Source organism: Aotus nancymaae, unplaced genomic scaffold (genome assembly GCF_030222135.1).
Source record: "Aotus nancymaae isolate 86718 unplaced genomic scaffold, 86718_ANA_hifiasm-v0.15.2.pri h1tg000002l, whole genome shotgun sequence".
NCBI classification, from domain to species: domain Eukaryota; kingdom Metazoa; phylum Chordata; class Mammalia; order Primates; family Aotidae; genus Aotus; species Aotus nancymaae.
The window spans coordinates 35,223,024-35,250,732 of NW_026988413.1; the positions used below are offsets into that span (position 1 = coordinate 35,223,024).

Genomic DNA, 27,709 nt, shown 5'->3' on the forward strand with positions numbered 1-27,709 from the left:
TTTTTGCTTAGGCATCCCAGATAGAGGTGCCTGAGTTAGCATCACTGTTTTTAAAACAATGGCTAAACAGTAATCAAGTGTTTGTAAATTAGATGCTACCAGATTCTCACAGTCAGTTGATAAGGTAATATGAAAGGTTTTCTAATTAATAGAAGAAATTAGTTGTTAATAGACACTACAGTCTTTCTGTAGGTGCTTATGTTCAACGAAGATAAAACAGATTTACTTTGAAAAAATAAGCAGGAAAGAGTGTCTATTTTCAGATTATTCTATTCAATGGATGTTAAAGAATGGAAAACCACTTTTAAATATGCACTATATTTATATTTGCCATTTCTGTGTCTCTCATTTAGTAAATTATAACTTTGTCAAACTTTACGAGTCACAGTTAAATGCTTAGTCTTGATTTTAATATTAGACCTGAGACATTTTCCATGGGTTTGCTTTTTTCCAAAAATTATTGCTCTGCCCCAGTGAGTAAAATTAAAGGGAAATAGAATGAAGACTGTGGGACAGGGAAACATTTCTTTGTCTTATTAATATGAAAATGAATATTCTCTCTTTTTCCATTCTGAATTTAGAAAATCTGTTTTTTCTATATAATACTGAAATATTTAACAATTCATAAAAACATAAGCATTTACATTAAAATACAACCTTAAATAGAGCCCTGTAATTTTTACCAGGAACCTTGTAAAATATGATGAATATACATGCATGAATATTAAAACAAGAGAGACCACTCAACATTCAAATAGAAATGCAGCATTACATCAAATATAATAAATATCCAGGATATCAAATCCATAAATTGATCATTATTCTGATTTAGATTCTTTTTTCCAGTTAAGACTTTTGCTATATAATTTATTATAACCTTATGAGTTAAGCATAACTAATGTGAAAAGAGAATTCAATTAATCTGACTGCTGAAATAACACAATTTTTGATATTTTGCAACTTATTTTAATCTATAACATGTAAAACTGTTATTTTAGCAAGAAATACACCTCCATATAACTAACTGCTAAATTAAATTCTCTTCTGTGTCCAAAAAAAAAAAAAATAGTAAAATAGTCAGTGTTAATAGTATGAAAAAAAAAAAAGAAGTTAAACTTATTTATGAGATAATTTTACTGCCTTAGCGCTTGGGCTTTGTCAATAAATGTTTTAAGTTTTAATATAGATCATATAACTTAAATACTGTATTTACAAAATAGAAACATTTTAAACAAAATACTTTACAAAATACTGTCTTTACATGTTTAAATGGTGCTTTTCCTTACAATGTATGAAATTATATTTTTACCTCTACTTTTTGCCTCTACTTTTCTCGCATGTTTCAGGATTCTCCCCCCTAGTATCTCAGAGGTGGGTTTTTAACAGTGGAAAATGGTCTGTGATAAAAGTATGAATCTAAAGATGAAAGACTGCTATATACCTCATGGACCTTTTTCTAGATTCTCCCAGTTTAAAGGCACTTAAAATCTAAGTCATCCATTTTCTTTTTACATATTGATTCTTTGTCACTAAACATCTGTAACAAGTATTTTTTAGGGATATTGTATCACTTAGGAAGATTCTTTTTTTGATTGCCTTTCTTTGGAAGTGCATGAAAGGATAAGTCAGCACCCACTGCTTATGTTAACTTTTCAGCATCTTCTGTCTATGCCCAAACAGTATAATCTCTTCAATTAAAATACTGACAGAATAAACGAGATTCATCTTAACATCTCCTTGTTGCTAGAAGAGGTGTCTTTTAAAAATGACTAATGATCACCCACCATTATTGAGTCCTGTAACTAAGTTCCATATTCAAGGATCTTATCCTGAGTATGGCAGGCCTCCTGGCATGAGGGATCTTTCCTGATATTTCTTGCTTAGGAAACAGATTATCTTCCTTATATGTCAATATATAGTCCCCAAATCACTAAAAGATGAATATAAACCTTTTTAATGTTAGAATCCCAAGAAATCCACATGATCAATGGGTTGATCTGGCAAAGGAAAATATGTCTATCAGGTAAAGGAAACTCTCAGAGAGGTCCAAGGTTCTGGGGATTTCACTGTAAGAGTCAACTTTACTAGCGCTGCACAGGGAGAGGCACCCTCTGGTTGCAATGCCATTGTATATTGCTGAGGCGTCTTGCCCAACGCTGGATGGAGTGGTTACTTGCACGTATGGACATCAGTCATGCTTTCACACCTCCTGCAACGGACATAGCAGCACCAGATGAACTTACACTCACACCTTTCCACGTGCCTGACCACATGGGTGTTGTAGCCTCGGCCACAGCAGAGGAGGTTGCAGCCGTCTGCACCCTCTGAAGTACGGTTGCATTCTCTGCCTTGTGTCCCTGGGATTCCCAGTTTCTTATCTTCTACACAGTAGTTGGGAGATTTATTAACATAGAGCAGATCATCCTTGTGGATTGGTATTTTCCTCTGATCTTTTTCTCTCCTGCGCATTTTCCTCTTTATTTTGTCTGATATCTGGATACTGTTTTCATATTTATCCTTCAACAAATGGCCAATCTTTTCAAAAGAAGACATGGTTTTCCAGCATGTTTTCACAGCACAAGAGCCGGAAACTCCGTGGCAGCGGCAGTCTACTGACATCAGCTTGGCGACAGCCTGAAACCAACAGTAATTGTGTTCAACTATCAATCATAAAGTGTTTAACTCAACAACAGAAGCATAGTTAGTCTAATCACTTAATTTTCTGGTCTGTTTTCTCTTGAATAAAAATGATGGTTTTGAACATAAACAATCTTTTAAACAACGTAGGCTTCAAATGCTTTGTCCTTCAGTTTTTGTCCCAAATGTTTGTCCAAATTTCTTGACCATTCAGAGCAAACCTTTCCAAGTTGTACTTAAAGTAGTGGATCAGACTAATGTTATTGGAGATTATCTGAGATAACAAGAGGAGATTACTTCTATTTCTAATCCCTGGTCTAATTTTGAATGTGGTAGGATGCTCATGCATGCCTGCATGTTCCTGATACAATTCAACTCCTCATTTATCAGAATTCAGCTCAGGGAACAGCAACATCAGCATCACTTGTGAGAAATGTAAGCTCCCAGGCCCCACTCCAGACCCGCAGAATCAAAAGCTGCATTTTCACAAGATTGTCATTAAAATTTGAGAAGCACCGAGTGATAAGTTACCCGCCGCTCTCATGGTGCACAGAAACATCATGGAACTTTACAAATAATGCTCAAACGTCTCAGATTCTGATTTCATTGGTCTGGCCGGGGATGGGGTGTCCAGGCCATGATACTTTCACCAAGCTGCTGAGATTATTTTAATGGGCATCCAGGGATAAGACCTATTGATTCAACAGAGAGTTCTCAAGTTTGAACACTATAAAAGTCAGTTACATACAAAGGGAGTGGGGAAGATGGGGAACAATGCTATCTCCTGGTTCCAGGCCACATAAGAAACTATGACAAATCTGGTTTAGTTGGTAAAAAGGAGAAGGGGCTACAGTGTGGTGGCTAACCCTAGCAGATTCTCCTTTTCTGGGAAAGTAATTCAAAACGTATGTCCTGTCCTTGATTAATCAGTAGCAGTATCCTAGTATGGAAAATAGTAAGGTGATAATGTTTATGTAAGTTTTCCAATTCTAAGTGCTAAGTTCAATTTAAACAGACTAAGAAATTAAATGAAACTACATATATTTGTAATAGCCCACTGCCTGGCACACACTAAGGTCTCAATAAAAGTCCCTTTCTCTGAAAAAGAAGGTACAGTTAGAGTTGAGATAAACATTTCCAGTGAGGCTAGGGGTGCAAAAACAATATAGAGATTTCAAAAGTTTAGGGCTCTAATCTCTTACATACCAGGCTAGCCAGCATAGCTTCCTTCAATCCCCAGATGATGGCAGAACAGATTAATAAATCGTCAGGGCTAGCTGTGGAGTTGACGTTCTGTCAACATTCTGGGTAAAATGAAAGATGGATCCATCCATTCAATAACTTTGGAAATTATGGATGTTATCTCACCAAAGAAAGGAAAAACCTCACAGTTCAAATTCCATTTGTAGTTCTTATCAAAACTACAAAATTGACAGGGGTCTACACTTTGCTATTTTGTACCAAACCTGACATTTGCAGAATGTTATGTTTTCAAACAACTATAAAAAATATCTGAACCTTCTAATGAGACAATATTACACACAAATAATATTTGCAACCTCAAATAAGAGCATATGGTATTGATTTGTGCAATGCTTGATATTTCTTAGTAGTGTTTAAAATCATAAATAGAATAATATTTAAATTATGTCCTTTATAGCATATGGCACATATTCTTTTTTTGAATTCACAAAACTAAGAAACTAACAGATGTATCTATGTCTTCTTAACCCAGGGCAAAAGGTGTCCTGCGATTATATGATAGCAATTTATAAAGTATGTCACAGAGGCTTATTTGGTTAAATTTATGGCATTTCATATTCACAAAGCCCTCAATTCTTTAGAACACTTCCGGGCAAATAAACGTTCAAATAAATGTGATCTGCCTACCTTTGTTCAAATTTTAAGCTCCCGAAGGTTATGAGAAAAAGAGAGTACAATCAATGCTAGGTAATAACAAAACAAAATTGTCCAAAGAACACTAAAAACATAACAATGTATGTTTACATGTTTAAGCTGACCACCCTTCTTTACAATCATCACTTAGAGATTTAAAGCTGTTTCTCCCCCTGGATCATGACTGAGGAGCAGACTTTTTCTTTTACTGGCCACTTCAGACATCATGTAAGATGCTGACAATTTGCACAGCACAAGGGACAGAGTAGATACTCATCAAATGCTTATCGAATAATTGGTCCAGCTCACTTGAACAGTTTTATCTCATCCTCTGTTGGTAAACTCAATCAAGAGGGAGTCATAAAAACCACTTCTTAAACAAGTGTCACTGCTAAGAGGTTAATGGTATCATTTTGAGCTGGCTGGGCTCTCTCTTTCAATTCCCTCAGCTTTAACCCCATCCATAATAGTGTTATTCTACAAAAGTTACACACTACCTCACAGGTTGAAGGATAAAAAGAGAGACTGATTTTCAAATTCAATTACATCATCTGCTGAATTTGTGTTGAAATTATAGGAAGATTTCCATCCTAGAAAATTAGCCCTTTCGAATACATACATAGAATTTATAATTTTTCAGTGATGAAATTTTAAAGAGTTTTATTCTATTATCTTTGAATTATAAGTGTCTCTAACAAAAAACATAAGAAAATAAATAATATTTTTATTATATATGATATATATTATTTTTATATCCTAGAACATCTATAAAGGTATATACATATTCTTACAATATCTATATCTATAAACATACAGATATATGTAGCTATTCTGGAAAAGAAAGATAAATGATCTTCAAGGAAAAAATTATCAGTAAACTGACCTAGAATTTAAAAGATTATACCCCCATAATACTCCAAGGAAAGAACTTGGACAACCTGGAATTAGAATAAAGCAATATAATCACTCAGAACTGATGAAATGCAAAATTCAAGGGCAGTTAAACACGCACACATACACGAAGTTTAATTCTACAGAACTTAGTGCTTCTCAGAGCATATTTTAATAAATATTTTACCTGATTTAGTTTTAGAGGAAGAAATCTGTTGCACATAGTAGGTAGGTAGTTATTAATAAGCAGGTACTTATGATTTCAATTTTACAGAAAAATAAAGTCTGGTTTAGACGTTTGTCTTACATAAGGAGAGTTGGTGATAAATGATATAAGGTATTTATATGCAGCAGGATAATTTTAGTACAATGGGAAAAGATAAAAGTAGAAAATGCAAGCATATTTAAGGAAATTGCATGAACACTCCCCCAAAAAGTGTATTCTGGAGATTTTCCTCTAGAATTCTTAATTAATGTTAAATAGCCATTCTGAATTGCAGCGATAGCACCATCATTTTTTGCTAACAGGAACATAAAAGAATAGCAAAGGAATGAATGCCGTGTGGTTATAAGAAAATTCCTTTCTCTCCTCTAGTTGAGTTGTTAGGGTTTATAACGATATTAACAGAAGAATGTTTTGTTAACTATTGCAAACAGATGTGCACATTTTGGTGGAATATTTTTAAACTATGTCAGAGCAATCAGGAGGGTAACATTTAATCTACTGGGCTCCTTGTGTAAGTTTTGGTTTGATAAATTTCTAATGAAGTGAAATAGGAAAGATGCATCATTAATACTTAATGTAAACATAGAAACCACTTGAGAAGTGGTTTAAGAACTGATTGGTTCCATAACTTTGACTCAGAGGTAATGTGACAGTTGGTGATTGTTTTTCAGTAAATTACTTTGTCTGAATTTTACAAAAATGGCCAGAAAATTGTTGCGGAACGTTTTGTGACTAACATTTCATTTTCTCAACTATCAGATGATTTAAGTTTTTATAAAAACTGCGACATGAGGTTGGATGAGTGTACGTAGGATTCTTGTTCCTCTGACCCATTTTGCCCGTTCTGTCCAAAAATATATTTGAACCTACTGAAAAGCAAAACACTATGTGTTGGTCAACTGCTTATAAATATTCTTGGAATAGGTCAATGAAAATTTGGGATTGAGCCCTTCCCACTTTGTTGAGTTACTCATCATAAAACAAATTATGGGGTAGGGAAACTTAAAAGTTTATGAGGTGGACATGGGAAGAATGGAAATATTTTAAGCACACCAAAAGAAATACCCATAAATATTCCAAGTCACATTATTCCCAGAAGTTCTGCCCCTGGAAGACATCACATCATTCTGTTAGCCAATCACCATTCAGGAACATTATTCTTGGAGTCATAACTTTAGGAATGGTGTCAGAAACCAAGTGGGAATCAGAGTATTTAAGGTTAGCGGTTAGAAAATCATCTACCCTGCTCACAGTACTACTAAGCGCCAGTACCCACATTTTTCTGAACGCTTTCCTACATTATGAGTTTGGGATTTTGAGGCTAAGAAAATCAACTCAATTGAATACAGACCTGAATTTTACTCAGAAGAATATGCCCATTAGATTAAAATCCTAATTGCCAATGTTGAAAAAATTGAGTCGATTGCTCTTCCATGTTAGGTAATAACCAGGAAACCTGTTTTTTGGTGTTTTTGTTTTGTTTCCCATCCACAGAAAGAAAAATACAAAGCTATGTTGAATTATAATACTTCATGAGAAAATAGAAACAACAAAAACACCAGCATAGTATCTACCGAATAACCAGGTAAACGTTTTCTAATATTTTAAGATTTCATCTAAATGTAAAACAATGTGAACCAAAAATGAACAATGTGAAAAACAAAATTCAGTAGAGAAAACTCAGAGATTTATACAAAATGTACATATATGCATAGGTTGAATTGTTTTCAAGCTAGTTAGAATAATAGCAAGAACCTAGGTAATGTTAGAAAATAATTTTTTGCCAATAAAAGTGGATTAAAATTAATGCTGAATAAAAGGTATGTTTTTAATAAAGTCAGAATATAAATAATAATTTAAGATTAACATTAATGGTTACAGAGAGGAATATTACCTACCTAATTTGAAAAACACACAAGATAAAATAAAACCAAATAGCTGCCAAATGTTACCAATAATGTTTTAGGGTTACATTTATGTTTTAGGGTTATTTACAGGTTCCAAGATGATTTTATTTAAGAGAATGAATTACAACATGAGATTTTGTGTTTTAAATTTCTAGTTTATTAAAAATCCCTACCAAATTTCCTTAAAAAATGGCTAAAGAAGACTTAAGGTCTGTTAATAACAAGCATTCGTTTATTTGTTTTCTTGTTTTAAAATTATATTAATTTGAATACTCTTATCTCTAGTTTTGACTCCAGAGTTTTAAGAACATATGCTAATACATTTGACCTCTTTTAATTAGTATGCTAGAAATAATAAAAATTATTTTATTGGATAGTATTCAAATTGAAGCAACATCTCACTCATTTTTTTAAAAAATGTAAAATCTTAAAAGAAAGAGACATGTGCATAACTATGGCGTTAGGCAAGAGTTTTTTAGTTAAATAAAATAACTTAAAATTTTTAAAGAAAAATACGAAAAGTTTACATGGCTGTTTACTGACATTCCTACTATTTTGCTATTTTGAATTAAATATTTAAATTGAATTAAAATTCAAATTTGAATTTGAAGTGTTACGGTGATGGTGATATATTTACTGACTTTTCTGTTTTTGTATTTGAAATTGACTAAGTAAAGAAAACTGGCGGTAACTTGTAACTATTCTAAATGGGTTCCATTTATTCACTTTCCAGAAACGAAAAGCAAATGCAACATATACTTTAAAGATTCCTAAGAGATATAGCAACTTGTTTTATTTATTTCAGAAGAATGTGGCAGATTGAAATGATTACTTTGGGACCTTTATAAGTTATTGGATATTTACAAGAATATATGATATGTACTGATATTCCTGTACTGAAAAAGTTTATTACAACATAGAAAATATATATTCATATAAAAGATTTAGACTCTTTTAGAAAAGTCACTATGAATTGCCAACTAAGTTGTAGAACTCAAAATTTATTGTGTCAATATTCACTAACATGAATATGTATAAGTTAAATATAGCTAAAGAATGACCCATTTTAAGAAAACTGTAAAAATGTAGAATTCATAAAAGACAGTAATTACATAGCGGTTCTTCAAATGTGCCTCCTCTGTATCTTTAAGATACCTATATTATAAAATATCTATGTTTAGTATATCTATAGCTTCTTTATGTTTAGGTGTATTTATGAATTTTAGAAATGAACCTACATTGCTTTATAATAAAATAACTATTTGTCTTAAAAAAAAAACTTTCCTTTACAAAATATATTAGTTAAGCGTGTGTATTCCCTAAGAATGTTTGCTAGGAAAAGGTAAGTACAAAACTCACAACGTGTTTAGGAGCCACTGCCCACTAAAAAGTAGATTTCAAAAAATATAATGAAAATTTAAATTGGGGGAAGTGAAATTTGATTCAGTCCCATAAGAAAGGCATATACTATAGATATTATTCTGGATCTGCAACTAAGGCGGTAAAAGCAATGAAGCCTACAGGCACTTGTGTATCTATTATATTACAATTAAAGTTTTAGGCATACACAGTATACAACCACAAACACATCCTATAACACAATTTAACTCATATCAGATAGAGAATCAAAATTGTGATTAGTACATATTCATGAAAGAGTATATATATGTGTGTGTATAATACACATATGTAAAATATATGCAAATGTGTGTGTATACACACACACACACGCATGAACACACATTCATTCTGAACAAAGCCTTCTATTCATCCTCTTACCAGAGAAGAAATTTTTCAATTGCTTACCCTGGATGCTTTAATGCATATATATTTAGAAAAGAAGATTTTCTGTGTCTGTAGTCTTTTAAAAACAATATTAATTCTCAGCATCTCATTTGAAGGCTGCCAGTGTTAGGTTTTTAAGTCATTTGGACAGATTCATCCAGATGTGCTCTCCTAGTTATTTACTTAAAGGCACTGGATTTTGATTATTCCATTTTCTAATACATACCTGCCTTCCAGCTTCATTGTTATGTAGGTTCATTGCTAACAGTACTTTGTTTTCTTTGCCCGTGGTGTTTTTGATGGGGAAATCTAGGAACTTTCTGCTGAACCACATGCCATACTGGACATCATCGGAGCAGCCCCCCCAGTGCCAGCCTTCACTTGCTGAGCCGCCGTTCTGCAAGGTGGTGTCACAGGAACATTCTGTCATGTTGCCTGCACTGCATGACCTGGTCACAGAATGCACCAGGCCTGCAGCCATCACAGCATAAATAAATGCTGTCTCTTTGGTGCCTAGAAAAAATATAAATTGCTAAATTAGAGAGCCAGGCAACTCTCTGTTTATGTTCAGAACAAAGCCTCCTACTCAACATCTTACTAGACAAGTAATTTTTCAATTGCTTACAATGGATGCTTTAACGAGTACATATTCAGGAAGGAAGATTTCCTCTTGTTCTAGTCTCTTAAAAAGCAACATTAATTTTCAGTATTCCACTTGAAGAGATTGTCATATATTGTATGGTCATACATTGTCCCTTTACCTTAAAATCATCTCTTTATTTTTAAAATTTAAATGTACGTTTGCACCCAGTTCAGTGCATAGTTGACAGTCATAGCTCAGTGATGCATGTTTAATTAAAAATTCTTTGCATGGATACCGTAAACGATAATAAAACACCCAAAGAAAACCAGATTATTTTTCTTTTTAAATTTAAAATGTGCTCTCACAGAACACAAGGTGAACATTTTGGTGTTATTTTTGTTTGCATAAATAATACGAGTCAAAATAAAAATTAAAATTAAGGAAAGACCAAAGTAATTAGTAAATGGTACAGTATACTTTCACATTGAAGATTAGTCTTACATTAACATGAAACAATTAAACATTTTATATAGTACTAGCTAGTCCTCTTACGGTCTTAAAAGCAATGCAAAGTAAGATAATTAAAATGTCACTAGCAAAACAAAAGTTCTATTGAAAAAAAATTGAACATGGAAAATCATGCATTTAGCACCCCTGCAGTAGAGTTTGAGCTAAAATCTTTGAAAATTAAAGTCCATCAAAACATTAATAACATGGACTAGAAGGGAATCAGCAGGCAACTTTTTTTCTTTCCAGATGTTTAGTTTGGAGTAGAAACAGTTTCATGCCCGTTGTCCAATAAACCTTTTCAACAGCTGATGCTTCTGCATTTCAGCAACTGTGAAGAACGCGTCTTTTTTTCTTTTTCTTTCTTTTTTTTCCCCCCTACGGGGGCCAGGGCTCCTTCGGAAGGGCGTGCTGGCCAAAACGCAGCGGGGGAGGTGCGCGGCTCGGCGGGGGTGCGCGCAGGGACCGCGTGGAGAAGGGTCAAAGGCGGAGGGGGAACGGAAATGAACATGAAAAACGATAGCGCATCTATCAGCGCCCCAGTCCTAACATTCTTTGAATCTGCTGATATTCCAGGAACAATCCTGGCTCCCTGTACCTTTATCCTACCAAGTCACTACGCACGTGGAAGTGGAATTTTGTTTTCCTGCAGCTTCCCGCGCCGCAGGAGTGCGCCGAGGAGGGAAGAGATAGGACAGAGAACCAAGGAGCGCGCAAGTGGTCCCGTTCAGGTTAGCCGCAGGTTGGGTGGTCGCGGACAGTCGCTTTAAAAATCACCACTACTCTGTCAACTCGGTGCTCCTAGGAGCCAATAAAGGTGCGGCTTCGCTGCAATTAGCCACTTGTCCAGGGCTTGGTGCGCAGCGGAGCTGGTTAAATCAAAGCAGATGCGGCAGCCGCATTCCCCGTGGTCGACATCATGTTTCTCCAGCTGGTCACCCATGTAGGGGGGCGCTACGGGGTCCGAGGGGGTCGGCGGGGTAGGAGAATTAGACTTTTTTTCCAACTCTGGCGGGGCGCCGCAGGAAAGAGGAAGAGCTCGAGCCCCGAGCGCTCCGCTCAGGACCTGGGGAGTCACCTCCCTCCAGGCTCCCACCTGGCACCCCAGGTCTGGCCTCTGAAGCTCTCAATCCCCGTGCACTAAAGGACCTCTTTTGGAACTTGGAGAACTACAGAACCAAGTAGCACTATTTATTTGGAGGAACCGGTGGAGGAGTTGTCGCCTTCCGTCCCCCACCAACCCCTAAGGTCCTGGAACTCACCGCTGCTCAGCTCGTAGCCAAAGAGGGGGCCGGCGCCCATCGGGGCAGTGGTGGAGGCCGCGGTGATCATGCAGTTCCATCTCTCGTGTCTGAACTGGCTCCTGCACTCCTGAATGCCCAGCCGGGCGCCCTCTCGGATGCTCGGCAGCAGGTACGGTTTCCTCTTGCACAGCTCCTTCTGGCGGCTGTTCAGCGGCAAATTGGCACAGCCCAGCTTCTCCGGAACCCCGAAAGAGGCAATGCCCAACCACCTGTAAGACACCGCCGCCCGTAGCGTAAGCCGCTCCCCAGTCCCAGATGTTTTCCGAAAAATTAGGTCAACGCCTCCGAGGGTCCAGGCCCTTCTCCCCCAGCCTCAGTTGACAGTTCCCTGGGATTGGGCACCCCTTTTGCCACCTACCCGATGCGTCCCTGCCACCTCCATACTCACATCCAGTTTCCTTGGGCTCCGCAGGGGAACAGCACGAGCAGGGCTGCCCACAGCGCGCACAGGCGGGCCAGTCCCAGGAGCGCCGCCCTGTCCATAGCCCCCGCATCAAGTCCCCCAGCCCAGCCGCTCCTCTTTTGCCCTCCCTCTCCAGAGGCCTTTCGGGTCGGAGGTCAGTTGCCCAGCTCCAAGTTATCCCTCGCCCTCTTCCTCCTTGCATACAACATTAAAAGGCTAGCAGTGTTAGGGGCTCTCAGCAGCTTCCCCCTCGTTTGCAGCGAGCAGTAAGAGAGGTGGAGAGAGCAGCTTCGGCCCTTCTCCTGCGCAGAGGTGGAGATATGCAGGAGATGCGGGAGCGCCCCTCGCATTCCTAGGTGAGAAACTTCTGTTGATGTATCAGCGTCTCCATCGCCCCCGGTCTCTCCTCCCATCTCCTCCCCCTGGCCGCGCCTGGCGCCTGATTGGCCGAGCAGCGGCCCCGCATCTCATCATCTCGGGACCTCAGACTCTCATTGGTGGAGAGCGGCTCCGAGGGGGGCGCGCCTGGCCTCCGGGACAGCGTGTCCAGACCCGGGTGTGTCATGACCTTTCCTGCTGTCACAGTCTCCTTAGAGCGGGTCGCCGTGGGGTTGATTCAACCCAAAGACTGACAGGGCGCTTCTGTCTGAGCAACCTTGGGGGAAGGCGTGGGTTTGATGAGTCCCACCCATCCCACCAACATCTGGGTTACCCTCTGGGTGTAGTGGCTGGAAAATGTCACTGCCCTTCTTTTTTTCTTCTCCTTCACCTCACAGGAGAATAATCTTTTTGAGTCAGAGCTGGTACCAAACAAACTGACCTTCCAGTCCCCTGCTTGAGGTCCCACTGTCAGGAGACTTTGGAGAATGGATGAAGTGCTGTCAGGCTTACAGTCATCGTCATTTATGTATGCATTTATTTTGAGCAAAAGAGAAGATTCCAGCCTAGCATCTCATCTGCCATATTTAAATCGTGCTCTGTGATTTCCTTTTCCCTGTTTGTCTTATTTCCTGCAGTCCCTGAGAACGCTGTCGGTCCCCTGCAGAAGGCGGGGACAAAGAAAGTGAGAGCTGTCTGGAGAGGTCTAGAGTACATGAGAGATGAACTCTGACCTTTTTCTCCAGTTCCACCATACGGTTTTCATGGAGACCTTGGGCAGGGCTACACATTGAAGACGCATTTTTTTTTAAACGTACTTATTAAACACCTGCTGTGTGCCTAGTCTTGTGGGACCTCATAAAGACAAGATCTTTTTCCGCAACTGTGCAAATCAACCACACACAAGTGTAAATGAAAATAATTTTAGATGATCAGTAAGAGAGATTAAAGAATCTAGCAGGGTTCTCCGTGGAGCCTAAGATGGTTCAGAAGCAGGAAGTGTTCCAGTGACTGGCAGACTTGGAAGGTTAGTTAATCAATGTTTTGTAGGATGGAAGGCCTCTGAGAGCTATCTAAAGGCAAGTGGAACATGTTTAGCTGTGGTATCAGAAAAGCCTGCCTCACCAAATTAGACACAAGAGGGATTTCTAAGAAGCATCATCTGTCCTCAGAGATCTTCTGAAGTGTTGATAAATTCTCATGGTGGATGCATCAGCTCAGTGGGTGTCCAAAGCCAAATTACTTAAATAAAGGATTTGGGGTGAGGTGCGGTGGCTCACACCTGTAATCCCAGCACTTTTGGAGGCCAAGGCGGGCGGGTCACCTGATGTCAGGAGTTCAAGGCCAACATGGTAAAACCCTGTCCCTACTAAAAATACCAAATTAGTTGGGCGTGGTGGTGCACGTCTGTAATCCCAGCTGCCTGGGAGGCTGAGTCAGGAGAATTTCTTGAACCCAAGAGGTGGAGGTTACAGCAAGCTGAGATAGTGCCACTACACTCTAACCTGTGCCACAGAGCAAGACTTCAACTCAAAAAAAATAAAATAAAATAAAGAAAAGAAAAAAACAAGAAATGGATTTGATAACATTTGCTGCTCCTGTATCAATCAGCTTAAAGCAATAAAAGCCCACTGAAATTTTCATCCTATCCCATTCACTTCTTTATCCAACAAATGTTTATTGAGTGTACACTATGTACCAGGTTCTAAAGCCAAATTTTAGAGAACCAAGTTGATGATGGAATGTAGATACTGATCCAGAAATGTTTTGGCTAATGGCTAGTGGCCTCTGAAAGTCAGAGGCTTCATCCAAGCTCATTTTATTCTGTGAGCTTCTCCAAGAGGGACCATGGTGGATTCCTTGCTGTACCCTGCCATTGGGCCCAGTACATGAGATCTTGTTTTTGAACACAATTTATTGAGTGGATTAACCATGAGGAACATCCTGAGCAGATATCTAAGAGGCCTAAATGCTGGAACTAGATAAATTACTTCATTTCAATCTTGGAGTTGGGGATGCTGGGCAATATCCATACCTTAGGCTGATTTCAGGGCTAACAGTAGTAGATGCTTTAAAGATGTTGCTTGATTTTTTTTTAAATTCAAAAATATATATTGAGTCTCTATTATGGGTTAGAAAGTGGGGATAGCACTGAGTCAAATAATTGTGGAATTCACAGTCTACTTGGCAAGACAGACAAGGGAGCAGGCAGCTACAATACAGTGCAATAAAAGTATGAAGTAGAGTGTGCTGTGAACACAGAGAGGAAGATTATTTCAGTCTTGGAGATCAGAGTGGGAAAGAGACACTTGAATGTTGAATTCATTATTATTCTGGGAATCTAGTGAGTCTAGGCATCCAGATAAAGCCTTTGGGGTGCAGTCAGAGGGTATTCTGTCCTTGCAGTTTGAGACCACTGTGTAACAAACATTCTCAAACACAAGACACAATTTTAAGTCCTGAGTTGTCTTGCACCTCTTTTGTATGGGCTGGATCCTTAGGGGTCATTCTGTCTTTATCTTCAAAGCAAAGGAGACATATTTCTAGGAGTTGACCCACCTGAAGAAGGAGACTTTTCATTCAGCTACCAGACATTTGAATGACGATTTTGTGCCAGATATAGTGAAGTTTCATATACTGAGAGCTGTCATGTCCCCAACTCCCTCTTACTCTCTTTCTTTGTCCCCGTTTCTGTCTTGTTCTCCATCTTTCTCTACACCAAATTGATACTCACTTTACAGATGAGGAAATTAATTTGAGGACATTAAGAACTTGCTCAAGGTTACTCAGCTAATAAGTAGTAGGGTAAAACAAAACAAAACAAAAAACCTTCAACCTTATTTTAGAGGCCTCTCCTTTTTTTTTTTTTTTTTTTTTTTTTTTTTTTGAGGTGAGGTGTCACTCTATTGCCCAGACTGGAGTATAGTGGCTCTATCATGGCTCACTACAGCCTCAACTCCCAGGCACAAGCGATCCTCCCCCTCAGCCTCCTGAGTAGCTGGGACTACAAGCATGCACCATTATATTCAGCTAAATTTTTTATTTTTTGTAGAGACAAGGGTCTCACTATTTTGCCCAGACTGGTCTCAAACTCCTGGCTCAAGCAATCCTCCTGCCTCAGCCTCCCAAAGTGCTGGGATTACAGGCATGAGCCATGGTACCTGGCCAAGGCCCTGTTTTTTTCACTACAACATACTGCTGCATAGCCTAATTCAAAACATATCTGTTAGGATTTATATATATACATAAAAAAACGTTTTCCCAATCAAATCCCCAAATCTCAAAACCCAGATTATTGGGTTTTGGGTTGAAATTTTTTACTGGTGTCTTATGGTTCCTTACATCACAGTTCACAGATCTCTCCACTGAAACATTGAAAAAATTGTTTTGTTCTCCAAAAATAAACAAAACCTACCATAGGGAGGTCTTTTGAGATGCCCCTGTGAAGCGGGGCCTCTTTGAGGCAAATGGTGAGATGCACGGGTGCCTTTCCATCTTTCTGGTTTTGCCCTCTGTGGTTTTTGCAGGCTGAGACAGGCAGCGGAAAGAGCACTGGGCTGGGTTGGGTAAACTAGGGCTCCTGTGAGCAGGTGATGATATGTGGACTACTCATTTCAACTTTGAGTCTCAGTTTTTTCATTTGTAAAATTATCAAAATTTATTTTTCAGATCTGAATCTCTTACTGGAGCTGCCATAGGGCTGGAGGGAGGAGGGCGGTACTTGTGTGTGCGTGTGCACGTGGTGGTGAGGGTGAAGCTGCATCTGCTAGGGGACTGCAGGAGGAGGAAACCTTAGCCATTGACAGGGCCTTGTATACCTGAAAGATGGTTCAGTCCCCAAGGTGGCATAGGCTAGGGTGGCATAGGCTAGAGTTTTTTGGCCCCCATCTTGTATTAATATCTCCAGTTTCACTTTTGCTTCTGGATTTCAAGGAAAATGAATCTATGTTAATTGCAGAAATCACTGAAAATGGTAAAATGGTTGAATTTTAAAATATAATCTTGCCAAGTCATGTGAAATTTTATTTGGAGAATATAAGAAGTTACAGATATTTTATTTATCCTGACATATGAAAGTGAGGAACCCTTTCATAATCTAATTTACGTCTATTAATATAAAGCAGCTCAACTCTACTCTCATTGGAGGGGATTATGCTATTTAGACTTGACGAATGAAATAAAGGATAAATCAAATCCAGATATGTATACAATTGCATATTTCAAATTGTTTATTTCTTTCGCAGCAAGTAGGAGCTTCTTTTCCTATTTGTTACTTTTTGTTTCATGACTGAAGAGAGGACAAAATATTAACTGACCAATAGAACGTGAGACCTGAGGCTTACTGTACTATACACACTTTTTAAGTTTCAAGTGTCCATATGTGTAAAATGTTGTAAAGATTTTATCATTAATTATTTAATAAATAAATAAATGAGAGCTGATTTTATGTCATGTCGTGATCTGAGCCCAGTTGACTAGAATTTGATTAGCGATACCAAGAAAACCACAAGACAGCAAGTTGCATAGGTTACTCAAGCACTTGTAGTCGCTGGGTTCCACATAGAGGGCATACACTTAAACTCATTTTCCTAGCGGGAGGTAAGGTGCTCTGAGCTGTATTCTGGGAAAAGGATTTAGGAAGGGGAAAGCCAGATTTAAAGCACATTCATTTCACTCAAAAGAGCTTTCTTAAGGTACTGAATCTGTGACTGTGGTCATCTCCAGTCAGTGGAGCCAACTGAACCAGATAAATAGCTGGACAGCAATAAATCCCATCTTCCGCCCAAGACAGTAGTAGATTACTAGTTGTCGAACACAGGGGAGCCTCTTCCTTCTGATAGTTTTCTCTCAGTCCCTAGGAAACTCAGCAAAAAAAGTCTGCCTGCAGAGATATGCCTTGGACTCTGCCTCTGGCAGCCCATCAGAGGACGAGACTTCTAAGGGCCCTGTTGTAAGAATTTCTGCTGCAGATCACAGAGACTTATGTGCTGGAAACTGATACCAGAAGCACCCCAGCTGGTCTTAACTCCCATGATAGAACAGAAGACCAGAGGTGACTTTTTACATAACTGGGTCCCCATCCATTCTATTTTAAATTCCACCTGGATGCTACAAGTGTGGAACAGAGCACAGGCTTGTGACCACTGGCTCTCAGGAGGGGGTGGAGAATGGCATTCTGGATAGCCTGCTGTCCTTTAGTGGCCAGAAAAACCCGCAGGAATGACAGACTTGGAGGAACAGAGGAGACATCAGTGATAGTCCCAGGAGAAAAAACAGAAGTTGGAAAGGGATGATAGTTTGCTTTTTAAATTTCCACAACCACAAAAGTTAAAGTTTTTTGTTTACTCATCCTAGTAATTAAGGTTGAAGAAGCCTTGTCAAGTGTTAGTAGAAAGTGATATATCTCTTACCAGCATCTCTCCAGCAACCCTTAAAAAATTTAAAATAAAAAAAAAGAGGGTACGTCAAGATTTTTTAAGTGGTATTTTGTAGGCATTATGCAATTTTTTTTGAAATAAGAGAATTAAAGTAAAAACATTCCTTGACAAGTAAGAGTGGTAACTTCATTCAGAGAGTGAAAGTAAGCAAAATGCACAAAACTGAAATATATTGATAGTTTTTATTGTTTAAATACTTTTTTCCAGTAAATTTTTCCAAATAAAGCAACTTCATTAACTAATAAATGATTTTAATGTTTTAATATTATCAAGAAAATTAAAAATCTGGCATTTACATTTTTTAGAGTAATATTTATGGAGTAATCACTAGGCTGCCTATAATGGAAAAACAAATTTTCTCTTCTTGGAGGATTTTCCTAACATAGTATAATTAAAACTTTAAGGGGCCAGGCATGTTGGCTCACACTTGTAATCCCAGCACTTTGGGAGGCTGAGGTGGTAGGATCGCTTGAGCCCTGGAGTTCGAGACCAGCCTGAGCAACATAGGGAGACCCTGTCTCAACAAATAATTTAAAAATTAGCTGGTGTGTTGGTGTGCATCTGTGGTCTTAGCTGCTTGGAATGATGAGGCAGGAAGATCGCTTGAGTCCTGGAGTTCGAGGCGGCAGAGAGTAGTGTTCGCACTGTTACATTCCAACCTGGGTGATGGAGTGAGACCCAATCTCAAAAACAAACAAGCAATTTCAAGGGAAAAGCCATTTAGAATTGGCTACATCTATCCTAATCTACCTGTTGGTCTGCATAATTATAGTTGATATCATGTCATAAATATCTTTGAGTCAACAAACGCCAGTCAAAAGTCAGCAGTTGCTGATACTGCTTTTGCATCCAAGGTCATTGTTTGTATGTCTAACCATTGGTTACTGTCCTCATTATGAGTGGGAGCAAGTTGAAATGGAGGTTTTTAAGTCTGGCCAAGCAACAAATGCCATTTAGTATTTACTTATACCTCAATGTTCACATTTAAACTTAACCTTAATATTTTCACTTTCCTGCCTAAAATCTTTAATAATTTATATACTCCTACATCAGTTTTAAATCCTTCGATTTGACTTCTAAAATTCTTTATTTGGATTTGTCTGTAGCTGTCATTTCTGATTAAATTCACTCTATTTCCTTGTACTCATTCTTCCTAAGCAAGACAACTTCTTTCTTCCCTTTTCCAGAAGCAGAACCTGCATATTTGTATTTCGATTTCTTGAGAGACACTGCCTCTATTCCTAAAACTTTCTCTTCTCTTCTTCCACTTACTCAAACCCATCTACCCATCTTCTAGGTCATACCACTTTAGGAGTTAACCATGTTAACGTTTCTCTCTGCCCAATTCCTGAATCACCTGTGGTGCCTACCACAATACTTATCACTTAATTTACTTTTGTACCTTAGTGGTCAGTCACCAATTAGATTATAAAACATCTTTAAATCAATGAGTATGAGTAATTCTTTTGCAACTCCTATTGCCTACCACAGGGCTGAACGCATAGTAGGCATTCAATAATGGTTGAGTGGTGGTTTTTTAACAGACAAGGAATCTCTTACAGGAATCGTGGAATCAATGAAGCATGAAGTTGAGAGCTGTCAGCATTGACATAATCTACTAATTTACCACTTCGCAATTGGAAATTTGTCACGACTTCTACTTACTACATTACATTAGTATGTGCCATGTGATTTATACAAGTTCCAAGCGGACCACCAGATGGCTATGCTGAGAGTATTCACAGCTTTGGTTTCTGCTAGTGTTAAAATCAGTAAATAAACCGAGACTTAAATCTTTCTGACAAATCTGTAGCCATGCCATGTGCTCCTTCCAGGTAAGTTTGTTGAGCTAGTCTAATCACTCAAACTCTTACTGGAGTTTTCTCCAGAGAATGCTTTTATTTGGGTAGGCAAGTGCTCAGAGCCCGGGAGATTTACGAGGGTTCAGAGACATAAACAAACTGCATAATAGGTGTGAGGTGTGTTCCAACTGCAGCCCTCTCACCTTCTGTTAATGATTATGGGAAAGAGGCATCAATACAAAAACAGCCAACTCGAGGGCTCTCAAGTTCGCAATCTGATGAAGTCTTCTGGTGCCAGACCAACTTTTGGGGTTGTCACATGGCTTAGTGAAGCAGCTTCCAAAATGGACTGAAACCACAATTCTGATATACTGGGCCAGATGCCAGAACAGAGTCGGAGTCCAGCCGGCTGGGTAAAAGATTCCAGTTGCTACTTTAGCACCAGTCTATTGTCTGAAATCCCCATGGCACACTCGTGAAACCAGCACCAGACAAACACAGTGGAGCCACATTTTAATGCTGTTTTGGGGAGAGAACTAATATTTGCCTTATAGGTTAACTGAGTTATGGCAGGCTTTGGCTGGAAGGAGTTTTCCTTCAGGAACTGATTTGGCCTTAAGCTTATGGTAATTGTTGGCAGTCTGGGGTGGGGTTCAGTGCTGGAATCTTACCCTTCATACTCCACTCCCCTCCTTTCCCCGGGGGTTCTGATGAATAACGCATGTACAGAGAGAACTGAACCAGTTTGGGCAAAGTATCAGCTTTATTAAGTATAAAGCTTCCTAGTATTATTTTACTATGCAAAGTGAAATTTCCTACTTCTTCTGCTTGAAATGAAGACAGCAGGCCAACGAAGCAAGGTTGATCTGATATATCCACCCAGTTTCAGGCTCGAAAGCTGGGCTGGAGAGAAGAAACTAGGAAGAGGCAACAGGCAGTGGAGAGGAGAACTCACTCTAATTGAGGACAGTGAGATCTATGAAGAGGAAAAGTGGAACCATCTTCTGAGTCACCCATTTGTGATGGGGACCAATTGACTGGCCACTCTTTTTCCACAGGGAAGGAACAACCAATAAGGTGGGAAATAGAGGAACATATTCTTCACCATAGAAGGAAGAAATGAGAGTACAGAAATGCCAAAGGAAATCTTCACTCTCTTGGGCAGAGAGGGCAAGTTAATCAGTTCTGCTACCTACTGTAAAATGCAGTACTGCAAGCCCTCAAGATAGACAGGCAGGGAGATTAAGAACCTTCGCAGAAGCTACAGACAAGATAACTATATTGCAAATCCTTTGGACTGTATTCTGAGAAAAGACAAGCTTTGCAGTGGTAATTAGCAGCGGGGTAAGAGGAGTGGTTAGTATAGGACCTATTAATGCCCATTGAAGCCCTATCCATTTCTGCACTTAGAAGCTGTGTTGAGACAGAGCAGAGTTCTTATTGTCATCCCCTCAGCTGTACAAGTTAACCCAAAGGAGCCGAGAGGATGATTTCACCAATAATTATAGTGTTTCTAAATAATATCCGCCTCTACCTTTTTAACCCGAGAACACATTAGTTGGTTTGTTTTTCTGTTTGTGGTTTCCTCTGGAAACATTAAAATTAATTCATGATTCCTCACACATTATCATCTCAGGCAAGTGGTCCAGAAGCATATCAGGTGGCCTAATCAATATAAGCTTGGAAAACTGGATGGGATTAAATCACAAAATAGATAATCAGCAGGTGGCCTAAAATCAGTAGGTTAAATTTTAGAAATGTAATACTGATGTATGTAGATGCTCGTAAAAATGCTGAAGAAATATTTTGATTCATATAATAATCACGATTATTTGTGGTTAGATTTGCATAGACTTTCAGGCTTGACAAAACATGTTCTAACTGCATATGATAGCATAGAAAAAAATATGCTACAGTTTTTCAGAATAATTTAAGTGATTTGATAACACCATGGAGGGTTATTTCTGGTAATCGCTTGCTTTAAGGTGTGTCTTGCTTGGAATTCAAAAATGAACAAAAGAAAGGAGTTGAAAGTCGTAAAAATATTTAACAGCTGGAGGAAACAGAAGAACCTCTTAGAAAGATTAAGCTCATCCAGGATTGTTTCCCTTAGTTTTATGCAGTAACCTCCAGCAAGTCTTGAAATTTTTTTGAGGCTCCTTTCCTTATATTAATATTTAAACTGTACTATTCAGGAGCCTAATCAAACTTTACAAAACAGCTTAAATAAAACATCCTTTCACTAAAATTGTAACAGTACCATAGATTTTTTAAAAATCACATACATGGAGTAAGCAATTCTCTAAGTCTTGCAATGAAAAACAAGTTCCTCACTTCCCTACCATTTTCCCCTCCCCAAAAATAACAACTTGCAGCACTTTGACCTTATTCTTTTGATATTTTTCTTCAATTTGTTAAATATTAATACTTATGCCATTACTTCTTAATTTTTAAAATTTTAGACATTATCTGTGATCTTCACCCCAATCCCTGCACATGTGTACTTTCTTATCCTTTCCATTTTGAATATAGATATATTGAAATTATGGTTACATCAGCAGTGAGCTTTTACACTATTATGACACAAAATGTTATTTTTGCTAAGCTAAACAGACAGTGATTATTTCCCTTTTCCTCACTTGCCTTTTCCCCCCACTTTGTTTTCTTTTCCTAAATTTTATTGTAAATTGACAAATTGTAATTATATAAATTTGGCCTACAAAGTGAAGTGATGTATACAATATGGAATGATTAAATCAAGCTAACTAATGCTCCATCACATCAAATACTTACCTTTCTTGTGGTAAGAGCATTTGAAATTTACTCTCTTAGCAATTTTGAAAAATGTATTATTATTAACTATAGTCACCATAATGTGCAAAAATACTTTAAAACAATTATTATTTCTATCTAACTAAAACTTTCCACTGTTTGATCAACATCTTCCTATTTCTCCTCCATCTTCAGCCTCTGATAACTCACCATTCTGTGAGTTCCCATTTGCTTGGCTTTCTACGTGCTTACCATGACTCAAACTCCAAACCTCATCAGTTTTCTAAATCTCCTCAGATGAATGAGAAGTGCTTTCAATTCCATTTTTGGTGCAGTGTCTTGCAAGATCCCCTGACCTGTTCCGATCAGGAATGGTTGCTTTTACACCCAATGCCCCCCGTCCCGGGATCCTCTTCACCTTCGTACTAGGGATTACATTTTCCTTGTTTTTAAACAGACACCTCATTTTTCTGAATCTTGTGTATTTCTCATTTCTCATTTACTCTCCTTTTCCACTGGAGCACATACTAATGTAGTTTCTTGATAAAAAATATATGTGGAGTAAATTTGTATCAGAATTCACCTGTTTTACAATAGCTTAATCCTACCTACTCCAATAGTTTGGTTAGGTATCAAACTGTAGGTTAGAAATAATTTTCATTCAGATAGTTGAAGCTATTTCCCCATTGTTTCCTAGCTTCCGTGGTTACTACTGAAACATTCCAGACCCTTTGCATATGAATTTATTTATTTTTTGTCTGGTATCTTTTAGAATCTTAGAATATCTTTAATGTTTGGAAACTTCATGGTAATGTGACTACATGTGGATGTATTTTCATCAATTGGTCTAGACACTCAGTAGACTATCTCCATATAAGAACCCATGTTTTTGCTTGTAGAAAAACATTTTCGAATTATTTTATTGATTTTCTTTCTTGCATTTTTTTCTTCTTCTGAAATTTCTATTTTGTGAACATTGGATCAACTTTGAGTCTTTAAGTTTTGTATCTGTTCTGTCTTATTTTCTTTTGTATGTTTTTCTTTAATTTATGTGTAATTTTTCTCGGTTACATCTTTATAGCTTTCTATTGAGTTTTTCATTTTGCTACTATAAGTGTGTACTTGTGGACCTGTATATGTGTGTACAGGTGCTTGTATATGTGTATGTCTTCTAAGAGCTCCTTGTATGTTTCTTTGCAATGCTTTTTTAAAAATGAAATATCCTATTTTAATTTTGAGTGTGCTATGTTTTCTTATCATTGTATATTATGTATTGGTCTCCTATTGCTCCTTTAAAAAATTCCCACAACTTGAGTGGCATAAAACAGCATGCATGTACCATCTTACAGCTCTGGAGGTCAGAAATCTACAATGGATCAGCAATGCTGGGTCTCTTCTAGAGGCCCTAGAGGAGAATTGGCTTCTCTGCCCTTTCCAGCTTCTAGAGGCCACCTCTTTTCCTTGGCTTGAGGTTCCTTCCTCACATCAGTCCAACCTTTGCTTCTGTTGTCACATCTCCTCTATCTCTGCTTCTATTGTCATATCTTCTTCTCTGACTATGAGTCTCCTGCCTCCCTCTTGTAAGGACCTTGTGATTGCATTAGGACCCCATGAATAATCCAGGAAAATCTTCTAAAGATTCTTAATCACAGCTGCAAAGTCCTTTTTGCCATGTAACATATTCATAAGTTCCAGGGACTAGGACATTATAGTGGGTTGAGTGGTGCCCCCCAAATAGATATATCTATGTTCCCTTTTTTTTTTTTTTAGATGGAGTCCTCACTCTTGTGGCCCAGGCTTCAATGTAATGACACAATCTCGGCTCACTGCAACCTCCGCTTCCCAGGTTCAAGCAATTCTCCCACCTCAGCCTCCTGAGTAGTTAGCATTACAGGTGAGCACCACCACGCCTGGCTAATGTTTGTTCTTTTAGTAGAGATGGAGTTTCACCATTCGAGGTGGGTGGATCACCTGAGGTCAAGATATCTATGTCTTAATAACCAAAACCTGTGAATGTGATCTTGTTTGGAAAAAGAGTATTTTCAGGTGATGTTAACGAGATTATCCTGGATTATCTGGGTGGGCCCTACATTCTGTAACAAGAATCCTTATGAGAGAAAGAAGAGACGCAGACACAGAGAAGGAGGAGAAGACCTTGTGAAGACCAAGGTAAACACTGGAGGTGACACAAGGAATGTTTGGAACCAGCAGAAGCTGGAGAAGGTGAGGAAGGATTCACCTCTAGAGCCTCCAGAGGGAGTGTAGTCCTCCCAATGTCTTGACTTTTGGACTTCGGGCCTCCAGAACAGTAAGATAATAAATTTCTATTGTTTTGAGCCACCTGGCTTGTGATACTTTGCTATGGCAGCCCGTGGAAACCAATACAGATGTGGTCATTTTGGGGGAGGGGGCATGATTCTAACACAATGTATCAATAATATTTTCTGAAAATTTCCTCCTGCTTCTTCCAAGTTATTTCACTGTTTTTCTTTGTCATTTTAGAAATTTGCGTCAGATGTCTAGTAATCCTTGGTTGTTGCTCATGATTATGAAAGAGTACTTAAAAGCCAATTAGATGCTCACACCATGTGGGTGGGACTTATTGACTTTGGGTTTTAATTTAGGATGATTTTGATGGGTGATTTTACTGGCAAATCTTCAATGTCAGTATATTTATGTCTTGTCTCTTAGGTTTGTCAGTTTCTCCAGAGAAGAATATTTTGGTCTTCTGTTTTGATGATAATGGCTAATGTTCTTCAGTCTAGTAGAAGAGAGCTTAAGAAGCCTTAGCATTCGCTGTCTAATTTTTTTTTAAAGATCGATATATGAATTCTCAGTTTTCTTGGTGTCTTTCAGTCCAAATACCCTGTATGTTACATTCTTCAAAGAGTGGAGCCACCGTCTTCTTCTGGGGTCTCCTGGACACTTGTGAAGCTCCCTTTAGTGAGGGAAGCAATCTGGGGTCTAACTGCCTCCTAAACTTTTAGCCAGTCCTTTTATTTTTAGCCTTACTTTCAATTCAGCTTACAGGGATTGTAGTGGTCCCAATTTCTAAGACTTTCAGAAATACTATGGTGTTGAAGGCATGGCTTCTTGACCTTCCACAAATGGCTTAGGATTCTACTTACTTGAGTCTGATAATTCAGTCATTACTCAGTTATCTACTTTAGTTTTCAAAACCATATTGCTGTGTTTTCTGTGTCTTTCTTTGTCTTTTAGATATATGCTCTTTAAACATTAATTTACTATTGTTATTGTGGACTTTTGGAAAAGAGTAAAAGTAAATATTCATGTTTAATCCACCACCTTTAACCAGAAACTCCATAAAAAGACATATTTCTTAGACTCGTCATTGTTATTGATTAGGTCCGTTCAATGTCAGGACGTTTGGGGTTGTATTTTTATTATTTATTAAATGTTTTCATTTTTACTTTTCTACACCATCTGATTTTTAAAATATTTTGATTATTCTTTCAAAACTTTTAACCATCTTAATGTATATTCATTATAGAAAGATTAGAATATTCTAATAAACAAAAAGAAAAAATCATTTGTAATCCCAGGACCAGAGATAGTTTCTGTTGACACTTTAGTGTATATCTTTGATTTTTGTCCTCAATTTTGTGTTTTACACAAAAGTATCATATTGTATATACTGTTCTAGTAATCTAGTTTTTCATTTGATATATCAGAACAACATATTGTTTTTGATTGTGAGGATTTTATTCAGTTTTGTGGATGCATGAGTAGATGGGCAGAATTCTTTGGAAATTCTTGATCCTAACTCTTTGAACTGAGCTACTCTTGTAAACCTCCTGTCATCTCTAGGTGCATCTATTAGAGATATTAGAGGCCTCAGCAAGAATCCACTACATAAAATTATCATTTTTTGTTTGATCATGCTCATTTCTGTGGCAATTTTTTTAAAAGTCTTGTAAGCACACTGTGTCCCTTGTTTAATGGCCTTAGAATACCACTTAGTCTGGCCAGGTTTATCCACAGTATGCAATTTCATACTTTCCTACAGTTCCATTGAAGTCATTTGCTCTGACACCATCTAAGCAGGTTGACTGTGTAGCAGCTTCACCATCTTCACTCTAGATAGTCTACTAGTTTGAAGCAGGAATACAGGAAGACAATAACAACGGACAAGAAATCCATGCATACTAAGTTTGTAGTTCTGGGAAACTGCTGATCTTGTCAGGATCACTGCCTAAGAGCCATGGCCAGTTAAGACTTGATGTTAGTTACTGAAATATTTGCCTGGCCTATAGCAGTTGCTCTTTGGTATTGATGTTCAGTCACAGTAATTCTAGTAGTATCATGCACTGTCTGGTATATTACGAAGCCAGTCATACTTGATCTGGTAGTTCCATGTTTCAAATCATGATTATTGAAAATAGATTCTGTTTGAAATGTGTACTGGCAGTCGATAAAACAAGAAATTAATTTTCAGATGTTAATTTAACTTTCCAGGCTGATCATCTTTAGTGTGAAGCAATTAGAAGAGTATCTTTGAGAGAAAGTTGAATCATGACCAGGTACTGAAAATATAGTACTCACTGAAATAGTTTGATAACTTAAAGGGTTAATTTCTTACACTTGGAAGATTTGAATCAGAATTGAGGACAATTTTTATTACTAAGAGATGTGAGAAATACAGTAAGCAAATGAGTTACAGTGGTTAGGTTTATTTCTGAAGCAAGAAAACTCATGATTCTGATGACTAAGCTAAGAAAAGGGTTAGTTCTTTCCAAAAGTACTGCTAATCAGATGAGTTTGTACAAAATATGACATTTATTTTCCTTTTGTGACTACCATTATTCTGTCCCTGATTAACAGCATCTTTGTATGCTGTTGACAATGCAGTTACTTCATGGCTGTAAAGCCAGACACACATCAGGATAATTGAACATTTTAGTTTTCAACTAGAGGCAGTGACCCTTTGCTGCCCATTTGTGGCAGCTTCCGAGATCTGCTTGCTGAATTTTTGGTTAAATTCTGGACCACTTTTGCTGACTGATAATCATGACACCGAATGACATCTGCCACCATTTCTTTAGGGTTTCTGAACCTTTTCTTTCTTTCTCTTTTTAATTCTTATGGCTGTCATTCCTTCCCTTTCCTTATTCTTCTCATGTTCCTTCACTACCTCCTTTGTCTTTATTTTGGAACCATAA

At 38.0% G+C, this 27,709-nt stretch overlaps 1 protein-coding gene across 1 annotated transcript; it reads right to left on the minus strand.

Annotated features, from left to right (window-relative positions):
* Positions 1–382: 382 nt before the first annotated feature.
* Positions 383–12,511, minus strand: WNT16 (Wnt family member 16). Its single transcript, XM_012473971.2, has 4 exons — positions 12,125–12,511; positions 11,695–11,945; positions 9,569–9,855; positions 383–2,634 (listed from the first exon to the last, which is right to left on the minus strand). The coding sequence occupies exons 1-4, from the start codon at positions 12,217–12,219 to the stop codon at positions 2,170–2,172; spliced, it is 1,098 nt and encodes a 365-aa protein (XP_012329394.1). The 5' UTR covers positions 12,220–12,511; the 3' UTR covers positions 383–2,169.
* Between the last annotated feature and the right edge of the window lie 15,198 nt (positions 12,512–27,709).